The sequence below is a fragment of the Oncorhynchus masou genome, chromosome 21 (genome assembly GCF_036934945.1).
Source record: "Oncorhynchus masou masou isolate Uvic2021 chromosome 21, UVic_Omas_1.1, whole genome shotgun sequence".
Taxonomy (NCBI): Eukaryota; Metazoa; Chordata; class Actinopteri; order Salmoniformes; family Salmonidae; genus Oncorhynchus; species Oncorhynchus masou.
This window is the reverse complement of record NC_088232.1, coordinates 47,447,249-47,473,975: the sequence shown is the minus strand read 5'-3', so window position 1 is coordinate 47,473,975 and position 26,727 is coordinate 47,447,249. Positions and strand designations below refer to the sequence as shown.

The 26,727-nt window shown below is 42.0% G+C and overlaps 1 protein-coding gene across 1 annotated transcript; it reads right to left on the bottom strand.

Moving 5' to 3' along the window:
- On the bottom strand, positions 1-26,490 carry kdm1a (lysine (K)-specific demethylase 1a). The gene is given in 22 exon segments (XM_064928615.1): positions 1-1,090; positions 3,387-3,533; positions 3,797-3,924; positions 5,874-5,988; positions 10,690-10,766; positions 10,769-10,876; positions 10,988-11,120; positions 11,672-11,783; positions 13,383-13,456; positions 15,046-15,180; positions 15,318-15,408; positions 16,324-16,466; positions 16,849-16,866; positions 17,861-17,955; positions 18,737-18,818; positions 19,105-19,211; positions 23,543-23,714; positions 24,011-24,144; positions 24,266-24,431; positions 24,670-24,969; positions 25,533-25,584; positions 26,421-26,490. Coding segments are annotated over 21 exon segments (2,568 nt in total). The 5' UTR covers positions 25,578-25,584; positions 26,421-26,490; the 3' UTR covers positions 1-904.
- Positions 26,491-26,727: the final 237 nt, after the last annotated feature.

Below are 26,727 nucleotides of genomic sequence, written 5' to 3'. Positions count from 1 at the left end.
TTTTTTTGGGACACACATGCATTTATTAGATTTGTATACCCAAATGTTGAAAACATATCAAAAGGGTATGCAACGCCGACAAAATACACCAAGACAAGCTGCTAAATACAATAAGTAACAAAAACATTCACAACACAAGTCATAGTATTTATCTTTTCCCCCACTACTCCATGCATCATACCCTACACGGTACAGGTCCTATTCAGTAGGAGGCATACAACTAACATTATCCTTAAAACAATCAATACAATGCACTGTAGGCTACAACATCGTAGCAGCTAGAATGTTTCATAGAAAAATACATCAGGAGTGAAACAGTGCTAATGCTAGCTAGGGATGGATCAGCGAGTGATTGGCTGTCCTTTGTGGCTTATTGGCTGCTGATCCTTCTCTTCAGCCCCTCCATCCATGTAATGTTAGGGAGGTGGACCAGTAACAGGAAGGTCGCTGGTTCAAGTCCCGGGCTGGGCGACGATAAAGTGGACCAGGATTAGCATTACACCTAGTGTAGTGTCTTTCTACTGGAATAAGACTGGGAACCAGATCTGTCCTCCCAAAGAGGCTTTCATTACCTTCAACAACCAGATCCTAGCATGAGCCTGTTCAAACAGCACTATGGTTAACTAGTGGTGCTGGAAGGGACACGAAACCAGCTGAGAGTTCCACTTAACTGCATTGACTGTTGAGGGATGAGGGGGAACGATGCAGGATAAGAGATGTGCCCGAGACATGACTGGTGCTGTCTCGGTCCTTTGGGAATGTGCAGTTTGTTTGTCCAGTAACATCGATGGTGGTTAAACATTAACACAAAATGACAGGCACATTTTTTTTTTTTACACCTTAGTTAGCGGGAGTCACCGACATCACTTGAACATAGAAGGACATTGGTAAAAGGGGCAGGGTTCTAGACACTGGGGGAGGGCTGAGGGGCGGCAGTCGGCGTGGCTTGTCGGGGGAGGGTGTACATGGCGCCCAGGAACTGGTCGGCGATGCGTCCCGCCTCTCGCAGGCCGCTGAGCAAAGCGCCGTGCACCGTGGCCGGGTAGTTGCGGATCGTGTGCTCGCCGGCGAAGAACAGACGTGGGACGGGCTGCGAACGAAGGGGGGGATGACAAACATATCAACCAACACAGAAATATGAGTGTTCCCATGTCAGAACGTCTTGGGTTTGCTAAGGAGGATGAGATTTTGCAAATATGCTCTGGTGGTTCCGGGTATGATTTTTAAATATAAACTTGCGCTAATATCCAGTGTTCTCATTGGCTTAGAACAAGGTGAAGGTTCTGATGATGTAATAGATTGGGCTTAACACTCTTTATTCATAAGGACAACATGCATGTATGCAAAATAATGTCGGGTTCGGGCCTTTGCCACTCCATTCACTATATACGAATCAAAAGTGGGATGCCAGTACAGAAATAAGTAGTGGAGTGTGTTATTAGGGGTTCAGCAGTGATGGTGACACCTTATCATATTTGATCTGGTTCATTATTATTATACTTATTTCTCAGGTCTGCCATTTTAAGAAAACCGCTACTCTTCTGGCAACAGATTATTGCGTTTGAAGATGTGCATCCATAGATGTAATATACCAAAGTTGGTGCCGATTGGTCCAGTGGTTCTGGATAAGAATACTTTGAAAGTAGTCAACCTCATTGAAAATGATCAAAAATACATCAAATTGAATTCTGATATTTGGCAAGCGTGGTAAACATTACATAAGTAACTCGTCCTAGGGCAAAGTGACATTTTTCCTGATCGTGGCACAGTGGGCACATGACTGAACCCTGGCATTGCTGCTTGCAGCTATATTTATATATGCAGTGTTCACAGCTTCTTTGGGATAGGGGGGAGCATTTTCACTTTTGGATGAATAGCGTGCCCAGAGTAAACTACCTCCCACTCAGTCCCAGATGCTAATATATGCATATTATTAGTACATTTGGATAGAAAACACTCCTGAAGTTTCTAAAACTGTTTGAATGATGTCTGTGAGTATAACATAACGCATATAGCAGGCGAAAACCTGAGAAAAATCCAACCAGGAAGTGGGAAATCTGAGGTTTGTAGTTTTTCAAAGCTTGGCCTATCGAATACAGTGTCTATGGGGTCAAATTGCACTTCCTAAGGCTTCCACTAGATGTCAACCGTCGTTTGAGGCTTCTACTATAAAGGAGGGGGGAATGAGGGCTCATTGAGTCAGAGGTCTGGCAGAGTGTCACAGGCTCATGACGCACGGTCACGAGAGAGTTAGCTCTCGTTCCATGGCTTTTCTACAGACAATGGAATTCTCCGGTTGGAACATTATTGAACATTTATGCTAAAAACATCCTAAAGATTGATTCTATACAACGTTTGATATGTTTCTACGACCAGTAATCTAACTTTTTGGAATTTGTGTCCGATATTTCCGCTGGAAGTTGCATTTCGATTTTTTTTTTACCAAACGCCCTAACAAAAGGAGGTATATGGACATAAATTATGAACTTTATCGAACAAATAAAAAATTGATTGTGGAACTGGGATTCCTGGGAGTGCATTCTGATGAAGATCATCAAAGGTAAGTGAATATTTATAATGCTATTTCTGACTAATGTTGACTGCGCAACATGGCAGATATTTATTTTGGCTGGTTTGGGCTCTGAGCTTCGTACTCAGATTATTGCATGGTATGTTTTTTTGAAATCTGACACACCGGTTGCATTAAGGAGAAGTGTATCTAAAGTTCCATGCATAACACTTGTATTTTCATCAACATTTATGATGAGTATTTCTGTAAATTGATGTGGCTCTGCAAAACATTACTGAACATAACACGCCAATGTAAAATTAGATTTTTTGGATATAAATATGCACTTTATCGAACAAAACATACATGTATTGTCTAACATGAAGTCCTATGAGTGTCATCTGATGAAGATCATCAAAGGTTAGTGATTCATTTTATCTCTTTGTGCTTTTTGTGACTCCTCTCTTTGGCTGGGTTTTTCTGTGACTTGGTGGTGACCTAACATAATCGTTTGTGGAGCTTTCGCTGTAAAGCATTTTTGAAATCAGACACTGTGGCTGGATTAACGAGAATTGTATCTTTAAAATGGTGCCTACTACTTGTATGTTTGAGAAATTTGATTTATGTTGATTTGTATTTGGCGCCCTGCAATTTCATTGGCTGTTGGCGAGGGGTTCCCTGTTCCCAGACAGGTTAATCACAAAGCAGAGTACTGCACAGAAGTAGCCTATTCCTGGACCTGAAAGCACTTTGAATGGAGATTTTCCACTGAGTGTACTTATTGACCCAGGACTGGGCTTAATTTGTATTTGGGAAACTGTCTCGTAATGTATCGTATTTCTTAGTGGTCAGATGTGTTAGTAGTCCCATGTGTTACCTGTGATGCTCCGGGGATGGCGGGACCGGGGGTGATGGGCTGGGCCATGAGGTCATAGTCGTTACCGGAGGAACCGGCCGCCACGTACGAGTAGGAGCCCCGTGCCCAGGGGTCGGCACGCCAACGCGTCACCACCGTTTCCTTGGGCTGCCGTGACAACAAAGAAAAGACAGTTTCCATACCGATATTAGATTCCAGTAAACATGGTTGGGAAACACTAGACAGTTCCAACACGAATAACTACATATGAACCATTTTTTCATGATGTATTTGACTGGTGATTGGAAAGGACTCAAACTATAGAAATGGATATTATGATTCAAGTTTACGTTACGTGGTGGGAGGACCGGTGGAGGCCATATTGAGTGTTATTCTATTTTTATGTACAAAACAAGCAAATTCACACATACCTGAGGTACAGCGCTGCTTCCGAAGATACCTTTGAGGATGGCGAGGCAGCGTCCGACAATGACGTCGTCGCTGATGTTCTCCATGATGCCGGCCGCCTCTCCGGCCATCAGCGCCAGCAGTATGGGGGCTGGGAACACATGGGTCAATTTCGCAGTAACACTGTCAAAAAGGCAGTTGTGTAAAGTAACTACGTAAAAATACTTTAAAGTACTACTTAAGTCATTTTGTGGGGTATCTGTACTGTATTTTATTTAACTAGGCAAGTGAGTTAAGAACAAATTCTTATTTACAATGATGGCCTAGGAACAGTGGGTTAACTGCCTTGTTCAGGGGCAGAAGGACAGATTTTTACCTTGTCAGCTTGGGGATTCGATCCAGCAACCTTTCAGTTACTGTCCCAACACTCTAACCATTAGGCCACGTGCTGCCCCAACCTTTACTCCCCTACATTCCTAAAGAAAATCTGTACTTTATACATTTTCCCTGACACCCAAAAGTACTTGTTACATTTCAAATGCTCATGCAGGACAGCTATATGGTCCAATTCACCAACCTATCAATATATCGCTATGACAGACTTACTAAACACAAATACTGCGTTGGTAAATTATGTCTGAGTGTTAGTGTGCCCCTGGCTGTCTGTAAATAACAAGCAGCAAGACAAGTGTACCATGTGGTTTGCTTAATATGAGGAATTTGATGGATGGCATTTACTTTTACTCAAGTATGACATTTAAGTAATTTTCCCACCACAGTTAAGTACATTTAAAACCAGATACTTTTAGTATTTTAATGCGTGACTTTCACTTTTACTTGAGTCATTTTCTATTAACATATATTTGAGTAAAAGTAAAGATGACAATTGAGTAATTATTCCTCCACTGAAAATGTCATTAATTTAGAGAAGGAAATTCTGTCAAAAAAACAATGTGTGACTATATCCAAATATCAATGTCTCTAACTCAGTTGCTTATAAATCTATCCTCTCCTTTATCTGCCACGGGAGAAGACTTGACAATTGAAAACCACATAGTCGAAGAAGCTTATCATCAGGCTGGCTTTCACCTGATCAGTGCAATGAAGGAGATCAAAACAGAGTCACAGTTCAGAGTCAGAGTTCAGAAAGAACTGACTAGTTCACTGTGCTCACCTTTGGGGCTGGGTGGTATACTGTATTTTACATGGACTGGTTTGAGTTTTTACTTTACCTTCTATAATGGTATTTCAATGATTGGTTAAATGTGATATGCTGTGTGTAATGTCCATTTTTATAGTTGACTTTGCTACTGGAGTCATCTCTCTCTCCATGCCGCTTTCCATAGATTTAACCCCGCCCCCTGACACTCAAGGAGCACATTAGTTTTTCCTTGAGCACGAGACACTTTTGCGTTCAGTCTGCATGGTCAATGCAGCACATGCAACAATGTTGATGACAACAATGCTGTTTTCACTTTGCTGCTTAATATAATTACACTGTAAGTTGGGCCTAAACCTTGTTAGCCGCTAATACTAGTCGCTAGGTAGCTAATAAATGTACTGAGTCAGAGCAAACATAACTAGCGATACAGCCTGATAATACCAGTGAATGTTTTTTGTGCAACAGTATCTTCTAAATCAAAGACGAATATGTGAAGCAAGAATGTTAGCTACATGAAGTTGCTCAGAGAAAACATTCAATGTAGCCAAAGATTAGAGTCCCCTAGGAAACACTTGTCAACACTTTGGTTCCTACCCTGTCACAATAACTCCTCCCTGGCATTTTCATTTGTTGCCAAGTCAAACACTGTATTCAAAGTGCCCACTATTATATTCTAAATATAGAATTTGAATAATCATTCAATTTCAAACGATTCCAACAGTTCACCCAAGTGTTTTGCTCTAAATCACAATGCAATTGCAACATTTGGAGAAAAAAAAAATAAGGCCTAGATTGTTTGCCTATATCTAGCAGCACTACGTGTCAGTGTGGAAATTCTCAAATGAGTGCAGGAAATTGTGAACTTATTATTATTAAAAACATAACTATTTTTTTGACCATGAAATTATATTTTGTCCATATCACCCAGCCCTACTCACCTTTGTAAAGGTTCCAGAAGAGGAAGAGTTCTCCCCTGCTGGCTGTAGTGCTGCCCACATGGCCAAACAGGTTCACACTGGGGTCCCAGAACACACGGTCAAAACACAGCACCACCTGGTGACGGGAGGAACATACATCAGCATGAGTGACTCAATACACCCCACAGACACCAGTCTAGTCACTCTATTCAGGACAGTTTCTCAGACACAGTTTGGAGTTGAGCAATGAGTCAATATATTTGGCAGGGAGCCAGAGATTGAGGGAAATTCTGAGCTCTAGGCCTTTCTGATGATGCTAGTGATCAGAACGAAACCAGAAGTGTCAGAAATCAGAATTTAACTGTTTTATAAGGAGACACCAAAGGGAAAGTTGGAACCGGACCAAATGTGAAGTCTGAGCAACTGCATTTCAACATCGTTCTGACCCTCAGTATTAAACACAACTGAATTATATAAATCTCTATTGTTCCAACTGCCTGTTCTATATTTATGAGAAGTTGTTTAAGATTCATTTCACGCACAATAATCTTTTCATATGCAAACGCTGTCATTAGAAGCAGATTGCTCCATTCAAGTGATCCAGAGACGGAGCTCCCTCTGGTGGCCACATGGTGCCACAAACAGGTCTCATTGCATAATAATGCAGCATTTTCTGCTGCAGCCGAATTAGCAGATTGAAACTCTGCAGTAGATGATGCACATCAGGGCTCAGGAAGAAAAAAAGAGGAGCGAGAGAGAGTGGAGGAGGACTCTTATCTGATTACTAACAGATTTCCAAAACACTCACTCACCCGCACACATTCCTCTCTCCCTGAATTGCTATAAAGCAGGATAAATAGCTGTGTTGGAGAGAGAGGTAACCTTGTACTTTTTCTTTTTATTTTTATGAAGCCATAAAGAGTTGGTTACAATTCCAATTTCATCCTTCAGAAAATGTCAAACAAATAAAAGAGCAAATAATATGGCTAACATCCAATGTACTAATACAAATGTATAAGGGAGGTATCATGTTTATGAACAACATCGTAAATAAGGACTGTGAAACTTACACCAGCAATTCAAGGTGTATGGAGGTGTATAACCAACTCATCGCAGCTCTGGCACAAAAATGGAAGAGGCAATTGCTCAAAGTAATGAATTGGTTTTGTCTGCCTCCAATGAAAAACCATCCATGGCTTAAAATGACTAGTATAAATCATCAAATGTATCAGTTAAGGTCGATAGGTTTGACAACTATGCTGCATAAAATCCATGACAATTGGGAACAAGTCTAAAGGTCCCAATACCATGGCTACGGGTTTATGAACTGATTTACAAGTGACGCATCGAGCCGTTCTTTTCAATTTAAACTGTTGTATAAAATTCTCGCCACAAAAGGAATGCTTAATATATGGAGCTTTGGACAGTCAGCTCTGTGCAGACTGCCATGAGGAAACAGAATCAATAGATCATCTCTTTTGGCATCAGGTCAAGGAGTGGTTGTTAAGTCATAATGTCTGACCTATAAACAGTACTGTTAGGAGATCCGGAAAACTATAATCAATCAATGGGAAATATGATTATACTCTTAGGTAAAGTGTTTATTTAAAGAGGCAATCTCTGTAGAAATGGTCCAAATAGAGGTTCAAGACCCTCGTAAGACATCAGTAAAATAGAAGGATGTTGTTGCAAAAGTAAAACGGTAATGTACTGTGAAAGATGGGTTTGTCTAAACTATGACCGGAGTGATTCAATGATGGGCCGATACACTTGGAGTCCAGTCCAATTAAGAAAAAAAACATACATAAATACATATATATATATATATATATATTTACTTACACACACACACACACACACACACACACACATATATATATATATATATTTATTTACACACACACAGGACATCTACTCATTCCAGGGTTTTTATTATTATTCTTTTTTTTACTATTTTCTATATTGTAGAATAATAATAAATAATAATGAAACCCTAAAATATGAAATAACATTTGAGATTCTCCAAAGTAGCCACCCTTTGCACACACTTGGCATTTTCTCAACCAGCTTCATGAGGTAGTCACCTGGAATGTATTTCAATTAACAAGTGTGCCTTGTTAAGAGTACATTTGTGGAATTTCTTTCCTTCTTAATGCGTTTCAGTTGTGTTGTGACAAGGATGGTGTGGTATACAGAAAATAGCCCTATTTGGTAAAAGACCAAGTTCATATTATGGCAAGAACAGCTCAAATAAGCAAAGAGAAACAGTCCATCCTTATGTTAAGACATGAAGGACAGTCAATCCGGGAAACTTTTAAAGTTTCTTCATGTGCAGTCGCAAAAAACAAAGAGGGGCTCTCATGAGGACCGCCACAGGATAAGAAGACCCAGAGTTACCTCTGCTGCAGAGGATAAGTTCATTAGAGTTACCAGCCTCAGAAATTTCAGCTCAAATAAATGCTTCAGATTTCAAGTCACAGACACATCTCAACATCAACTGTGCAGAGGAGACTGTGTGAATCAGACCTTCATGGTCGAAATGCTGCAAAGAAACCAATACTAAAAGGACACCAATAAGAAGGAGACTTGCTTGGGCCAAGAAACGACGAGTCCAAATGTGAGATTTTTGGTTCCAACCGCCATGTCTTTGTGAGACACAGGGTAGGTGAACGGATGATCTCCACATGTGTGGTTCCCACCGTGAAGCATAGAGGAGGTGATGTGATGGTGCTTTGCTGGTGACATTGTCTGGCACACTTAACCAGCATGGTTACCACAGCATTCTACAGCGATACACCATCCCATCTGGTTTACGCTTAGTGCTATTTGACCAAGAAGGTGAGTGATGACGTGTTGCATCAGATGATCTGGCCTCCACAATCACTCAACCTTAACCCAGTTAAGATGGTTTGGGATGAGTTGGACCGCAGAATAAAGGAAAAGCAGCCAACAAGTGCTTAGCATATGTGGGAACTCCTTCAATACTGTTGGAAAAGCATTCCAGGTGAAGCTGATTGAGAGAATGCAAAGGGTGGGCTACTTTGAAAAATTTGATATGTTTAATCCTTTTTTAGTTATTACGTTATGTCATAGTTTTGTTGTCTTCACTATTATTCTAAGATGTAGAAAATAGTAAAAATAAGAAAAACCCTGGAGTAGGTGTGTCGTTTGACTGGTACTGTATATCCACAGTGCCTTCAGAAAGTATTCACATCCCTTGACTTGTTCTACATTTTGTTGTGTTACAGCCTGAATACCCCATAATGTCAAAATTACATTTTCTTAAGATTCTTTTTTTTTTTAGATACACTGAACAAAAATATAAACACAACATGTAAAGTATTGGTCCCATGTTTAATTGAGCTGAAATAAAACATCTTAGATTTTCCATATGCATAAAAGGCTTATTTCTATCAAATGTTGTGCACAAATTTGTTTATATCCCTGTTAGGGATAATTTGTCCTTTGCCAAAATAATTCCTACACCTGACAGGTGTGGCTGATTAAACAGCATGATCATTATATAGGTGCACCTTGTGCTGGGGGCATTAAAATGTCCAGTTTCGTCACGACGCGACAGAAGTTGTTGAGGGAGCATGCTGTGATGAAACATTTTATGTTTGTGCTTTTCTAATAACCAATTCGACTGTGTTCTTGCAAGTGACTGATTGATCGTGCCTTGGAGGGAATCCTCACTATCAGTATCTGCAATCTGGCAATACGCCCAGAACATTGTTTGAGAACGAAAGGGATATTTCAGTTTCAAGGTCTCAGCTAGGAGAGAGGTATTGTGAGGTATGGGTCCTGTGTGGCTCAGTCGATAGAGCATGGCGCTTGCAACGCCAAGCGTCGTGGGTTCGATTCCCGCTGGGGCCACCCATATGCAAAAGTAGTGGCCCCAGCCGACTTGTAAGTCGCTTTGGACAAAAGCGTCTGCTAAATGGGATATATGGGATAGGTATTGGTCGGTCACATGCATGAACCAAACATGAATGATGAATAAGCTAAATCATGCAAATATAACTTGTCTTATATACTGCTTACAAAGACAGCTAACGGGACTGCCCCGGCAGAGCTCACTTCAGACAGGTACTTTATGCATCTCCAGCATGCTGTTAATAAAGAATGATTCATTTAAGATTGACTTTGAGTGTCCCTGTGTAGAATTTCCATGACAATGTAATTGTAAATTCTCAAAAATCTATTTAAATTACAGGTTGTAATGCAACAAAATAGGGAAAAACACCAAGGTGGGGTGAATACTTATGCAAGGCACTGTATATATTTCATTCCCATTTTTCAACAAGTCCTCCAACCAGGGGAGAGTGGTGCAGGGGCATAATAAGAAAAACCTTGTTCTCTCGTCCAAAACACCCAGGCTGAATAATGCTTGATACAATGTAATAAAATATGCTCATGTAAATTGATAGGGCGACTGAATGAGTGAAATACATGTCTTGACAGCAGGAGAGATTATCAGATTTTTACTTCACTTCCTGGTAGTTTAGTATCAAGTGAGCCAAGAGGCTTTTTTTTCTGTATAGACATCCATTTTTACAGCAGCAGGCTTCTCACTGAAGGTCAAGTTCCTTCTTCAAGGACACAGCAGCAAGACTTCAAAATGAGTCTTCCATCCATCTCAGTCCAGATGGGTAGAAACACCAAAAATAACAGACACACACCAAGACAACAGAGACACAAGATGTCACAGCCCCCCCAGTGAGGGATTTTCAGTACCTTGTTTTAGCAGCAAGACTCCCAAAGGACTTGTACTTCAGGACAAACACCAAACAGAGACGCAAAGTGTTACAACGCCAATTGGAGGGGTGTCCTGTACCTTGTTGAGGTTTCCAAAGCCCATCCTCTGGATAGCTGCGGTCTTCCACTCAGGCAGGGGGGGAACAAACTGCACGGCGGGGGCTGTTGTTTCATGACACCCAGGGGTAGGGTGCACAGCACCGCGTCACACTTGTATATGAACGTCTGGGTGGTGGAGCGCGTGTTGACTGCTATCACCTCACAGCCTGGAGATATACACATGATATACACATGGTCTAGTTTAACACACATAAACAAAAAGAGACGCACAGATTGACAATCAGAGACAGCTACTCACACACATCCTGAAAACGTACCAGAGGCTGTGTACCGGACCTGCCGTACTGCAGTGTTCAGTTTGATGTCCAGGCCCTCGGCCAGAGCCACAGGGACACAGGAGTAGCCGTTCCTCACTGTCAGGTGGCTGCCTGTGAACTCAAAGTCGTCGTCCTGGACAGGAGAGGGAGGGAGAAAAAAACAACAAGATGTGGGTTATATATGGTTTACAGGGACTAGAAAACATTCAGGCTCAATGTCAGTTATGTGTGGTTTATGGAGACGAGTCTGGTGGTTTGAATGGCCTTGATTCAACTGGACCTGGTGTCTAATAGCAATTTATAGTTAGTGCATACTGATGTCATCATCTGATCTAGTGTGGATGTGCTTACTAGGAGAGAAGTGCCAGGACAAGACAGATTGGTTTAGTGGAAGGGCAAGAAGAAATCTTAAAGGTAGACTCAGCCAGATGACGTTGCAATGAGCAGCACCGTAGATAATGAGATGCGCGTGATTCAATCCTTTGCTCTCACACAGTCACACAGTATCTGCGCTTCACGCTGCTACAACCTGGTAGCTACTGGAGCAAAAGAGCTGACAAGTTTAGCCTCGAGCTTCAACGCTCTTAGCTGTTGCCAAAATTCACCCGATATTGTGTTTACTTTTAGCATGCAACTCATCTCGCTAAGTCAACCTTTAATGAGTGAGTATGAGTGGGAGTGTACCTGGTCCCAGTGCTTGAGCGAGAGGGTGGAGAGGGGTGTGGCGTTGGCGAACTCCAGGTTGGCAAAGTGCCAGTCGAGGATCTGTCTGTCCCGGGACGACAGGTACACGTCACTGTGGAGAGATTATCAGAGGGTTAGATAAGAAAGGATGGATGTGAACACATTTAGCCCACTCCCAGACCCACCTGTAGCCCGCTCCCAGACCCGCCTGTAGCCCCGCTCCCAGACCCGCCTGTATCCCCGCTCCCAGACCCGCCTGTATCCCCGCTCCCAGACCCGCCTGTATCCCCGCTCCCAGACCCGCCTGTAGCCCGCTCCCAGACCCGCCTGTAGCCCCGCTCCCAGACCCGCCTGTAGCCCGCTCCCAGACCCGCCTGTAGCCCGCTCCCAGACCCGCCTGTAGCCCGCTCCCAGACCCGCCTGTAGCCCGCTCCCAGACCCGCCTGTAGCCCGCTCCCCAGACCCGCTCCCAGACCCACCTGTAGCCCGCTCCCAGACCCGCCTGTAGCCCGCTCCCAGACCCGCCTGTAGCCCGCTCCCAGACCCGCCTGTAGCCCGCTCCCAGACCCGCCTGTAGCCCCGCTCCCAGACCCGCCTGTATCCCCGGCCGCAGACCCGCCTGTAGCCCCGCTCCCAGACCCGCCTGTAGCCCCGCTCCCAGACCCGCCTGTAGCCCCGCTCCCGGACACGCCTGTAGCCCGCTCCCGGACCCGCCTGTAGCCCGCTCCCGGACCCGCCTGTAGCCCGCTCCCAGACCCGCCTGTAGCCCGCTCCCAGACCCGCCTGTAGCCCGCTCCCAGACCCGCCTGTACTTCTTGCCTACTCCAATGTCATTGTAAAGCCAAACACTGGCATGACATTCCATAAATCGGTGTCCCTAAACCGGGACGGTTGAGCTAACATGCGCTAATGTGATTAGCATGACATTTTAAGTAACAGCAAACCTTCCAGGACATAGACATGCATTATATGGGCAGAAAGCATAAATTTTGTTAATCTAACTGCACTGTCCAATTTACAGTAGCTATTACCGTTGAAAAACACCATGAAATAGTTTGAGGAGAGTGCACAACAACAAGAAAACGTATCACGGCAACTGGTCTGATACATTCACCTCTGAAGGTAAATAATGTACATACATTCAGTAAGCTTTCTCTGATTTGTCATCCTGAGGGTCCCAGAGATAAAATGTAGCATAGTTTTGTTTGATAAAATCTATTTTTATAGTCAAATGTAGGAACTGGGTTCTCCAGTTTGAACCCCTGCTGTCTCTGGCTCTACATCCACCCCACCCAGCCATCTAGATGTGTGAAAGTTAGTATATAAGCTAATGATCCATCATGTATGACATTCCTGGGAAAGTGTAAACAAATGTTGTATTTACATATCATTTTTGTATGATCTCTATAGTTATGTACTTGAAAATGTGTCAATTGACCAATTCGGCACATTTGGGCAGACTTGATACAAAATATTGTCAGGTTTTGCAATGCTTCCTTCACTGGATCTATCTGAAACATTGCACACACTGCTAAATTGAGCCTAAACTGCAATATTATATTATGGCCTTCTGCGTTTCAAATATGATGGACCAAAAAAATAGAAAACGGGTCCGATCCTTAAGAGGTCTTAAGAATACGCTGGAGTTCAGGGGTTAAGAAATAGGGCCACAACAGGCCTTTACACTGGAGTTCAGGGGTTAAAGGTTTACCTGGGTGGGTTGGCCTCTAGCTCCTGGAGCTTCTCCTCCAGTTTGACCTGCGACTCCACCAGCTCATCATACTCCTACAGGAGACAGGGGACAGCAAGGTATAAACACTGTGGGACATCCAGAGGTGTGTGTGTGTACTGTACGCTAAGTGATATTAAGGGAAACAGCGGGGTGTATGTTCTGCGCTGCATACACCCCCAAAGAGGTTCTAAGTCAAGTAGGAAGGACAGCAGCTTAGTCAGTTAAATGGGCTGACTCACCCTTTCCAAATTTCACCACTTACCCCTGCAGCCACCAGCCGGCTGACACGGCCTAACAAATATGCCCAACTAAAACGAAAACCCCACAACCTTCTGCCCAAGGCTTCCCCGACCATGACCTAGCCTCTACGTGTGTATCAAACACGCTCTCAGTATGTGTGTGTGGACAATTTCCAACCAGACAGACCAGCCTGAGTCACGCCTTAGAAGTGGCTTTTTCAGGAGGCAGTCGACCGAGGCAGTCGACAAGTTCAGACAGCAGCTGTGTTTAAACTTGCCTCCTGAAAGTACACGTCTGAGGCTTTATCCGTGTCTTTAATGACACACCAGACAAGGCATTAGACCAGGCAAACACGTGCTGCTGAAACTGTCCGTTTTGCTCAGAGATAATGCCATTGTCACAACTTATAGCATATTTTCGTCTCTATCCTAACATTCTATTTAAGTCGAATTCTCACTTAGTCGTGTGTTGATGTCAATAGGAGGCTGAATGAAAGTTGGACTTAGGTATCAAGTACACTTCTTTGTCCTTGGCTTAATGGCCCAAATCCAATCTCTCCATTTGTTACGTTAACATTATTTCTGTTAAAGCTCTTAGGCTGCGTTTAAACAGGCAGTCCGACTCAGATTCTTTTTCCACTAATTGGTCTATTGGGCAAACGATCTAAATTAGGCTGCCGTTGTAAACGCAGCCATAGTGTGACAGGCAGCAGTCTATAGTCCTTAGTCTCTATATTTCTCCTTGCAAATCAGTTTACTCATATGAAGAAAATACTTGAATGGAGGCGATCCTTGCTACATAACAACCACAAAAATTACAATGGAAAGTCTTTATGAGTTGATGGAAAGTAATTCAAGAGTGAGTGGTAGAGAGACTAGGCCTTTACTGTAGCTGCAGGCCATTCTGCTAGTCAAGCTGCTATTTGGAGTTCCAGTGCACAGAAAACATACTCTGATGATTACATGAAAGTGGCTTAAAATAGGTGCGATTCAAAACGCATAAGTTGATTACGCCTTTAATTGAATCAAATTGTGTCTGGAGCCTAGAAATAGATGATTGCTCCTGCTAACAACTCCAGCTGTTAGATTTATAGCTATCCACGTGGTGTGTGAGTCGAGAAAGTACCACACCTCAGAGGAATGGAATTAGTTTGTTTTGGAAAAACAAATAAGTAAACAGGACAGTAATCAAAGTAACGTGTCATTAACTGCTTGCAGCTTGAAGTCATTTGTATGGAACAAGTCAATTGAGGTGATGAAGATTTCATTCACATTTTGTTCCTATCCACTTCAAAAACCAACATTATCAATCATCCCTTAATCCAATTTCATCCATACCTCTACTCTGCCTCTACTGTAGGGTGGTGTGACTGAGAATGTGAGTGGTTGACTTGTGGTCTCACCTTGCAGAGTGCAGTCAGGTCGCGGTGCTTGCTCTTGACCAGGAACTCAGCGGTGATGTCTCTTGGGGGCTTGACCTCGCTGGCCTCCTTGTGCTGCTGATGCAGCTCTTTGACCCTCTCCTTGGTACCCACCATCTGAGGACATGAGGGAAAGCGAGAAAGGTAGATATACAAAAGAGGAGAAAAAATATTAAAAAGGAGGGACAAAGTACATCTACAAGCAAGCTACTCTTGTTGTTATTTTGACCTGAGATAGTGGCTCTCATGGTCACCTTGTTCAACAGCTCCTTGAGATCCTCTTGGGTCTTGACTATCTTCTTCCAGTGTTCTATCTGCTCATCTTTCACATGTTTCTCCTGCAACCTATTGGATGATACCAGACAAAAAACACCTCAGCCTATTGGACGTTACCAGACAAACAAACACCTCAGCCTATTGTACATTACCAGACAAACAAACACCTCAGCCTATTGTACATTACCAGACAAACAAACACCTCAGCCTATTGGACGTTACCAGACAAACAAACACCTCAGCCTATTGGACGTTACCAGACAAACAAACACCGCAGCCTATTGGACGTTACCAGACAAACGAACACCGCATCCTATTGGACGTTACCAGACAAACAAACACCTCAGCCTATTGGACGTTACCAGACAAATGAACACCTCAGCCTATTGGACGTTACCAGACAAATGAACACCTCAGCCTATTGGACGTTACCAGACAAACGAACACTGCATCCTATTGGACGTTACCAGACAAACAAACACCTCAGCCTATTGGACGTTACCAGACAAATGAACACCTCAACACCAAATGAACACAGCCTATTGACGTTACAAATGAACAGACAAACGAACACCGCAGCCTATTGGACGTTACCAGACAAACGAACACATCAGTGATAATAATGTGCCATTGAGAAAGAGGGATACTTTTTAAAATTAAAAACAAAATACAACCACTATCACAGAATTTGAACAAGTTACTTGGCCGCTAATCTCTAGTGGGCAGATTCAGCACGTAATCCGAAGAATCTGTCGCTACGGGATGCGTAGGGTTTGGGTTTTTGACGATTATTTGGGTATATCAGGATTGGGTGAAAGTGGTGCTTAAACTTGAACTGCTTCGCACGTGTGGTGAAATTAGTGAAGGGAACTCCCAATTTCTAGCACGTATGGACCCAGAACTAAATCATGCAGCTCACCAAATTGCCCAAGATTTTATTTCTCGGTTAATTGAGATGACCTGGCCAAAGGGCCAAACACTTACTGAATGACCACCTCCAGGGCCTGTCCCAGAGACACAGGCTTGTTGTTAAGGAAGTTGAAGTCCAGCTGGTGGCTGAGGTAGGAGGTGGCCTCCAGCAGACGGTTAAACTCCTGCTCCACCATCTCATCCTTCTCCTTGGGCACCTGGGGGAGCAGTCAGTCATACAATGACATGTTAAGAATCAACCATAGGATTACAACATTTGATACAAACAATTTGATGTCAATCATGAACATGAAGTCAGCAGGGAGGGCAATCCAATTTAGAAAGCAATCCTTATTTTCTCTACAAAAAGAAATTGACCTAAAGGAAGTATCGTTTACCATTAAGGTATCGGATTGGAAGGGAAAAAAATAGCTGAAATAATAGCTGACTACAAACATACTACAGCCAATTGAACCATAGACACACTCAAGAACAGACCCGGTCTACTACACAGTTGCTTCAGTGGGAACTGACAGCAGATTTGACATTAATTATTAACAATAGATGAACAATGTTATCATGTAGTAAAACAATACATACACTTGTGCATCGTTCGCCCTTTAGCAGTCAGCCAGGAGATGATCCAGGAGGTGAACAAGGGAGGGATTGAGGCCAGGGGTCAAAGAAATAACCAATTAGATAAACAAAACACAAACTTAACATTGAACAGATTTACATACACTTGAAAATGACAATTAGCGTCCCCTGCAGGAAAGGAAAACAGTTGCACGTGGTGTGGGAAGCAACCGTACGCATGTCTACCACCTCTGTGAACTTTGTCATATTCATTAGGTACAAAACAGAAGAAAATGGACTGAAACAGGGAGGGACTACCTCAACATGTCTAATAAGAAAGGCTTGTTTAAATTGTCCTTGGGGTTTTGCCCTAATGAATACAACTCTGGCCTGAAAATAACCCCAAACATCATACCGCTGCATGACAGAGAGGAGGGAGAAAATAATCGTTCAGAAAGGACACTGCTGTTTATTTCCAGTCTAACAGTATTACATTGGGAGAGTCCGGTCTCAACCTGGAGAGGGCTGAGCTATTGGGCAATGCTAGGCTAAGCGCTAACTGAATCCACCCTGTTAAGCGGCTAACTGAATCCACACTGCAGACAAAGTGAAGGGCTCTGCTAACACAGCACATAGTTGTGTCCTGAATAAAATCTAAACATCTTCAGCACAAGAGGTAAATAACAAATGGAGCAAGTTAACATAGGGGAACGAGAACCAAATAGTGATGTACCCAAAAAGTGATGTGTACAATAGCAGTAGGTTCCAATGGTAATAGGTTCCAATAGTAATAGGTTCCAATGTTAGAAAGTTGCATCTGGAGTAAGCAGACATTTAAACTGCTGAAACCGAGCACGCTTGCACGAGACACCAGCACGCCAATGTAGGCCTCATAGAACATTATACCAAAATGTATTGTCATATCTACACACAGGCATTCCACTCCAACTGCACTTCATTGGCATCAACGGGGAGCGTGGCCTAAACCTCATAATGCAAAGTAAGTTAACTAAATAGTTAGCGATGCAGCACTCACAGCTTGACCGTTTGCTTCGTACAGAGGGCACTTCTGTTTAATCTTGGCCAGCTCCATGTTGACCTGCTTACTGACCACTGCCATGGGATTCCCTCCTAGAACACACCAGATAGAACATCAGGATATAGGCCTACACAACCATAGAACCATCACATAGCCTCCATTTCATCAATTTCAACTACAAGGCATGTCACTGTTTACTAGCCTGACAGATCACTTGATGATAACTATTGTGTACATATTATGAACACACAACAAGATGAAAACTTGATATCTAATTAAAACACATCCTAGGAATCTCATCGTCCTGATATTCAGTAGTCGTTTTTGTATTGTTTTTAAGAAACTGGAGAAAAGTGGTGAACAAGTATTGTTTTTGCCTCTCCTGTCCTATTTATTCAGACGACATTTGATTAGACGACATTGAAATGGTCAACACCACCCTCTGCTGGTGAGAAGCTGTCCTAACAGGAACACTGACAAATTCAAAGTAGAGGTATCATGAAGTCAATAGATACTTCAGAGTAAATTGTTCCTTGATAATAGGTGAGAGGAATGAGGCAAATTGGAAATTACTGTTTAAAGTGAGTTACAATCATCTACATCCTCACCTGTACACGTATGTAATTGTTTGTGTTAAAAAAAAATGCACGTCTCTGTTCATCCTTACTAGGGTTGCAAAACTCCGTTAAATTTCCCAGAATTTATAAAAATCCCAGTTGGAGGATTTCCTGCTTATTCCCCACTGATTCTGGGGATCTTCCCATCTGGATTTCCTGCTTATTCCCACTGATTCTGGGGATCTTCCCATCTGGATTTCTGGAAAACATGGTCTTTTTGGGAGAGTTAGCAGAATTTTGTAACTGTAATCCTTACCCAGTCCTGTCACCACCATGGCCCCCAGATCAGCCACATAGTTGCCCTTCCGGAAGGTGGCCACTCTCCCCCCAACGCGGTCCTGAGGAGACAATAACCATATGATACAACTACCATAGTGAAGAGGAACACCTTAACCATTAGCTGTTATACCAGGTCAAAACAGGACACAAGGCCGAAAATAATATATTACTGGTCAGTTCAGTGTATTAGCTAATGGGTAGATGTAGGTTGTGTTCAATTAGCACAAAACAGAAGAAATCCATCAGAGGCAGAGTGAAACAAACTTTCCGAGCTTGTCCAATAATAATGATTTGTTTTTCTACGGTTATTGAGCTCTGTTGACAAGCAATGTTCTGTTGACCCACCCTGGCCTCCAGTACGGTCACGTCCATGCCGAAGCTCTGCAGCTGCCGCGCGGCTGCCAGCCCAGACACACCCCCTCCGATGATTATTACCTTCCCCGTCTTCTTCGCTGCAGGGACACAGGAGAACCAGAGTGGTTGACAATCACATCATAGTGATGTGGTATGACATCGAGAGTTGCATATCGCAATCTTATTTTTGACCGATATTAAATGGATGCTTTGGCTCCAAGTATCAATTTATTTATTTTTGCTAGGTAGCGTTAGTTAGCACTAGCCGTTTGTACCTGAGCCAAAACTGGTATTTTTCATCCCATCGCTTGTTCTCTATGTTCTTTTTAAATAGTGAGTCCACATGTTTTCAGCATTTTTATTTCCCTGACTGATCAAAACTCATTATAATACCATCTTGTCTCTCTGCAACAGACGTATAGTAAGCAATACGTTTTGAAAATTAAATCGCCATAAAATGAGTATTGAATCGCAACACATATAGAATGCTGAGAATTGCAATACATATTGTATCAGCATCTATGTATCGTGATAAAATCGTATCGATAGGTCCTTGTCAATTTCCAGCCCTATCACATAAGTTCTTTTGACACACACATTGCTAAAAAAAAATAGACTTAATTTCATGAGGCATTTTTATCTTGTTACAATATCCCTGTTACACCTAGAGAGTTTGCCATAGTCTGATGCTATTCCATCTGGAACTGTCATGTTGTTTAGAGGTGTAACCAGACCTCACCTTCTTGACCTGCCCTCGCTTAATCCAGTTGACTCTCCAATAGAGAAAATGTGTTTCTCCCTACTACCTCAGAACAACAGATCTATACGTGCTTTATTATCCATTCCTTACGTCACAACTTACTGGAATACATTTGTCAATAATATCTGTTGGGAAAAAGTATGTTTATTACTACACAAATATCTGCTTGTTAATAAGGTCAAAGAGGCCTCTTTCAGAATGATCCATAATATTACCCATCCTGAAACAGTTTTGCATTTACTTTGGCATTGTCTACGTGTAAAACAAAATACGGAAAGACATTCATAGTTTTATAACTGTTAATATTCTTGATGACTTTTGTTTGTTATGGGAGAACGTGCTGCTCGGTTTCCTTTACTATAATAAGGATATTGTTATGGGAGAACGTGCTGCTAGGTTTCCTTTACTATAATAAGGATATTGTTATGGGAGAACGTGCTGCTTTTCCTTTACTATAATAAGGATATTGTTATGGGAGAACGTGCTGCTAGGTTTCCTTTACTATAATAAGGATATTGTTATGGGAGAACGTGTTTATTGTTATGGGAGAACCTTTACTATAATAAGGATATTGTTATGGGAGAACGTGCTGCTCGGTTTCCTTTACTATAATAAGGATATTGTTATGGGAGAACGTGCTGCTAGGTTTCCTTTACTATAATAAGGATATTGTTATGGGAGAACGTGCTGCTAGGTTTCCTTTACTATAATAAGGATATTGTTATGGGAGAACGTGCTGCTCGGTTTCCTTTACTATAATAAGGATATTGTTATGGGAGAACGTGCTGCTCGGTTTCCTTTACTATAATAAGGATATTGTTATGGGAGAACGTATTGTTATGGGAGAACGTGCTGGTTTCCTTTACTATAATAAGGATATTGTTATGGGAGAACGTGCTGCTAGGTTTCCTTTACTATAATAAGGATATTGTTATGGGAGAACGTGCTGCTCGGTTTCCTTTACTATAATAAGGATATTGTTATGGGAGAACGTGCTGCTTTACTATAATTCCTTTACTATAATAAGGATATTGTTATGGGAGAACGTGCTGCTCGGTTTCCTTTACTATAATAAGGATATTGTTATGGGAGAACGTGCTGCTAGGTTTCCTTTACTATAATAAGGATATTGTTATGGGAGAACGTGCTGCTAGGTTTCCTTTACTATAATAAGGATATTGTTATGGGAGAACGTGCTTTCTTTACTATAATAAGGTTTCCTTTACTATAATAAGGATATTGTTATGGGAGAACGTGCTGCTAGTTTCCTTTACTATAATAAGGATATTGTTATGGGAGAACGTGCTGCTAGGTTTCCTTTACTATAATAAGGATATTGTTATGGGAGAACGTGCTGCGGTTTCCTTTACTATAATAAGGATATTGTTATGGGAGAACGTGCTGCTCGGTTTCCTTTACTATAATAAGGATATTGTTATGGGAGAACGTGCTGCGGTTTCCTTTACTATAATAAGGATTTCCTTTACTATAATAAGGATATTGTTATGGGAGAAAACTATTTTTGTTACTTGCAATCTAATAATAAGGATATTGTTATGGACACTGCTACACTATAATAAGGATTACACTGCCTTGCTTTATCTTGGTCATGTTTGCAGTTGTAAAATAAGATATTGATGGGAGAACTTGTTCTCATAATAAGGATATTGTTATGGGAGAACCTGGTTTGTTATGGGAGAACGTGCTGCTCGGTTTCCTTTAATAAAAGGTGTTTTTACTTGCAACTAGCAATAATGGACTACCTGGTTAAATAAAGGTGTTCTCAACTAGCCTACCTGGTTAAATAAAGGTGTTCTCAACTAGCCTACCTGGTTAAATAAAGGTGTTCTCAACTAGCCTACCTGGTTAAATAAAGGTGTTCTCAACTAGCCTACCTGGTTAAATAAAGGTGTTCTCAACTAGCCTACCTGGTTAAATAAAGGTGTTCTCAACTAGCCTACCTGGTTAAATAAAGGTGTTCTCAACTAGCCTACCTGGTTAAATAAAGGTGTTCTCAACTAGCCTACCTGGTTAAATAAAGGTGTTCTCAACTAGCCTACCTGGTTAAATAAAGGTGTTCTCAACTAGCCTACCTGGTTAAATAAAGGTGAAATTAAATACAAATATTCATAAACGTAAATTTCAAAAATAACTATTTTGTGTTTTCTATAATGAATTTGAGCAGTACATTAAGACCATTCTACAATCTTCTAATAAGAAAGCTGTTAAAACAATCAATGTGTGTTTCTTCTAAGGTCTTTGTATAATCTGTAATTTGTTGTACCCTGTAGAATATGTTAGTTTTTCTGTAATAAAATAAAAAATAAAAAAAATATACGAAAAATAAGTCAGCAATAAGTCAAGCTCTCTTTTGGACCTTCTGTCTTAAAAAGGGGCAGCGTCCTATTTTCAAATCTTCTCAAAATGACATACTTCACAAACAAAAACAAGGTAATTAATACAAAGCTAATCTAATGAATCGACTAATGACTTGCATTGCTAAATTATTACACAGCTTTTAAATACATTTCATAATAACCAAATGTAGCCTATGAATAGCTGAATATAGAGAGAAAACATGCCAACCTATAGGCCCTGCATGATCCCAATGCATTTAACAACTACACTATGTCCGGGCCTGTAGAAATTCTGTTTGGGCCAGCAGATTTTTGGCCAACTGGACCGACCAGGCCAGTGAGGAAAAAAAGTTAACATTGGATTCTGGCATGTTTCATATGTAGCCATGAAGTGGTGACGTAAAGGCTATATACTGTGCTTCGATTGACAAACAGCAAGCTTGAACTCGTTTATAAAAAAGTGTTGAACTGACTGAATGAAGTCGATCTCATACAACCTTCCCATTCATAAATCTTACAATGCAGTTATATATCCACTGTATCGCATTGGGACAACTAAAGATCTTGTTTGCATTTTCCATATAAAGTCCATCAGGACTTGCCAGACAGTGACGTTAAAGTGAGGGACTAGTCAGTATCCTACTGAATTGTATCGGTAAGAGAGCTGTTCATTTGGCTCACCCATTTGCATACCGGTAGGCTTTTTGGTGGTGATCTACAGATAAATGATGAAAACATTAGATGCAGACGGTGAATCCTCCTCACTGCAGAAACAATAGGTAGGCTAGTGGAGAAAGAACCTCACTCTGGTCCAAAATATTAGAAAAGACAACAGATTGAATTGTTTTAAAACCTAATGATACATATATGGAATTTTCAGATATTGATGCAGGGTCTACTGATTTAAATCAAAGTGCTGACAATGGAGTAATCAACTGCTGCTTTCTGTGTAGCAAAGCTTACGTTAAACACCTTCTTCATTCTTTAATCATCCCTGTATTGCAGATAGCTGAGAAAATGAACATTTGATAGTTGCTGATTGAAAATACAATCTAGCATTAGAATGTACCAGAGGACACCAAAATAAAGCTTGTTCAGCAAAAATCTCTTAACCCCTGATGTCTTAACCCCCGCTGAGCGGCTACTTTCTCTTTGTCGGGCTACTCCATGTGCTTGTGGAAAACATTGTATATGCATGCCTAAATACCTATAAGTACTACTGGTGTGTTTAATATGCACATATCTAAATGAGTATAGGCATTGTACATAAAGTTTATGTATCACGCAGATAGTGGAAAGCTAATATACTCACTTGGTAAAGGCTTGACTCTTTTGTAGATGCCAAAGTTGATGAGGCCGTGTCTCTCCAGGTAACTGTGTATCCTGTGCACCAGCACTGTATCACTGTTGTATGGCGCTTCAAGTTGCTGTGCTGTGGCTTCGAAGGTCAGCTGGATTTTCGGGTTATCGAGCCAAAGTTGGAGCTAGAATGGAGAATTCGCCACTACTTCAGACCAAAGCCCAAAATGTACAATATTCTCCAGAATGAAGCAAGTCGTGTTGGGGCATATGGGGCGGCAGGTAGCCTAGTGGTTAGAGCGTTGGACTAGTAATCGAAAGGTTGCAAGATCAAATCCCCGAGCTGACAAGGTGAAAATCAGTCGCTCTGCCCCTGAACAAGGCCTAGGAACAGTGGGTTAACTGCCATCGTTGAAAACAAGAATTTGTTCTTAACTGACTTGGCTAGTTAAATAAAAATTAAAATAAATAAAATTCTCACTGTGCGGTTGCGGATGTACAGGAACACTTTCTGCGTCTGCTGGGGCCCGCTGATGATGTCCGGGAAGCAGGCGGCCTCCTGGGAGGTCATGCGGTCATGTGGGAGGCGGCTCTGGAACGCAGCTCCCTCCACGCCTGAAAAACCACAAACACACACTCACTACCTGCCCTTACACATACACACACACCTTTCGCTGCCCAATGTGACATTCACGCTCGCAGACACACACTTTCGCACAGTCCGACTCACACTCACCAGAAGGCTCCTCAGGCTCGCTGTCCGGCTCCTCCTCCACGGGCGGAGCAGGCGGTGGGATCACCTGCTTTCTCTCTTTTTCTGCCTTGGCGTTGCGCTCCTCCTCCGAGTAGTATTCGTCCTCAGACAGATTGGCCAGGCTTTCGTCCATCTCGCGGTACTCCACCTGCAACAATGGGCACAATAAACGCTCCATTAAAACCATGTTCCGGCTCACCTGAGATGAGGTCAAAGGTCAAGCTCCCTGTGTTCCTCTGGTGTTGTTCACCACTAATTAGATGGCCATACAAAGATTGCTGTATTTTCAATAGTCATTCATTGTGCTCCTGGTCTAGGCATGTGCTTGTAGTGACTTATTCTATTTCTCTCTAAGATGGGGGGGACATGAGTAATAGGTTTTTTACTTTTGATCGCTTGCGACGGCTTGTCCTGCGGCCCTCGGCCGTGTCCGGGTCCACACCCCCGAGTCCAGGAGGGTGGGGCAGCGGGGGTCCGCCAGGCTCCCCACTTGGGGAGGCCCGCTCTTTCTTCTTGATCTCCATGGGGCCTGGTGCTGAAGCAGGGGCCCCAGCCTGGGCAGTAGCCTGGGCTTCAGGGGCCCGTTCAGCTCCCCCTGCCGCCGAGGAGGAGGAAGATGCGGAAGAAGAGGTACCTGCATCCGACTTCTTATTTGACAGCATAATGGAGGAAGACAGAGGTCTCTCCTGGAAAGTGGAACCACAGAAATCGGCATGAGACAAATCCATTCAGTGCTCTAGAGTTACCGTTGGTGATGTGATGCTCTAGGATGGCCAGTGTTTTAGTTTTTTTACAACGTTGATCCATTGTGGTGTGATCAAAAATAATAAATGGCTATGAAGTTGCACATTAGTTGCATTTCGCAAATGAAAATGACTATGACTTGCTGTTCACAAATGTTTTAATTAGATAATTTTGTAGTTTACCAGCTCAACTAACATTTCCCAGTCTAACTGAATGTTACATTTTTATTCCAGGTTTCATAACTTTATTTGTCTGATTAAATGCATTCACATTCTCACTTTCTACATGGATAATATCCATATCATGATGAAAAAAATATGGAAAAGTGTTCTGAACAACTCCATAACAGCTAGCTAAATACAAGTATATAATGTGTATTGTTGGGGCTTTAAATGCACCTGCTAGTCACGGGAATTGTAACGTTAGCGTGCCTAAGAACTGCACTACTAGCAAGATGCGTTGACAGATGGGCATGATGACAAATGTAAGAGGACGCCACAATAACCTTGTCTTGTTTTACCCATTTCTCCGGGCACCTGGTAATATCCATTCAAACACTAAGAAATAAAGACAGAATCAGAAATATGGTCATGAACAACAGAAACTGAGAAATAGTTAGCTAAATCCACCCAGCCAGCCAATCAGCCTGGACCCGGTTCCCCAAAGGCAATTTAAGGCTAAGTTCATCCTTAGAAGGTTCTATCTAGCTAACGATTAACTTAGCCTTAATAAATTAAGATCTCCAGTTGTATTAGCTAGCTAGGAGTTAGCAATTTAGCTAGCTAGCCATGTATCTAGCTAGCTATTTTTAGGTAGCTAACTACTTCAGGTATTGTCATTGTATTTTAAACATGCAGAGAAAAACCACCGTTGGTATTAGTAGTTAGGCCAGCTAGCTATCTAACATGACTTTGTTCAACCATTCGCCTTTTTCGCAACTAAACAAACATGTCGACGTACAGCAGCCAGTCAGTCGAGCTAGCAAGCCATTTGTATGGCCACGGTTAGCAAGCTAGCCATCTTATAAAACCCAGTCTGACATTATTACTACCTAGCTAGCTTCTCTGACTTAACAAGGTCGATATTCCGGGTGTTGTATGTTGTACTACCCTCATCGGATTCACAAACGAATCGATGTATGTAGATAACTAGTTACCTAACGTTAGCAGGCTAACAATGAGTCTCAGCAGATGAACTGGGGTCTGTATGAGCTAGTTAGCAACTAGCTCATATAGCAACTAGCTAACGTTACCCGTGTCCGTGAAAACATTGCAATCCAATGACATGTTAGTTACGCTATAAAATAATATCGCATTTCACTATTCATGCAATACTGGGCCATGAGATGAAAAGTAAAACAGAACTAGCTATATGCATAATATGATCATTTTACCTCTAGATCTTCGCAATTTGTCAACACAAAGACAACTCGTCCTCTCCCGTTGAACGATATGACCCGCCCCTCACTATCATCATATTGGTTAAGGAGGAGAACGTCTAAAAGCTCGTGAACACAATGATTGGTTTTGGACATTGTCAATTACCAAGGAAGAGACGATTTTTTTCAATAACGCCGAAAACTAACATGAATTGCATATTCTGTAGGCTACTAGTGCATTTGTTTTCATAGTTAATTAAAATAATGAATTAATTGAAGTCCATGTAAATTCCATAGAGAAAGAAACCCACACTATGTGCAC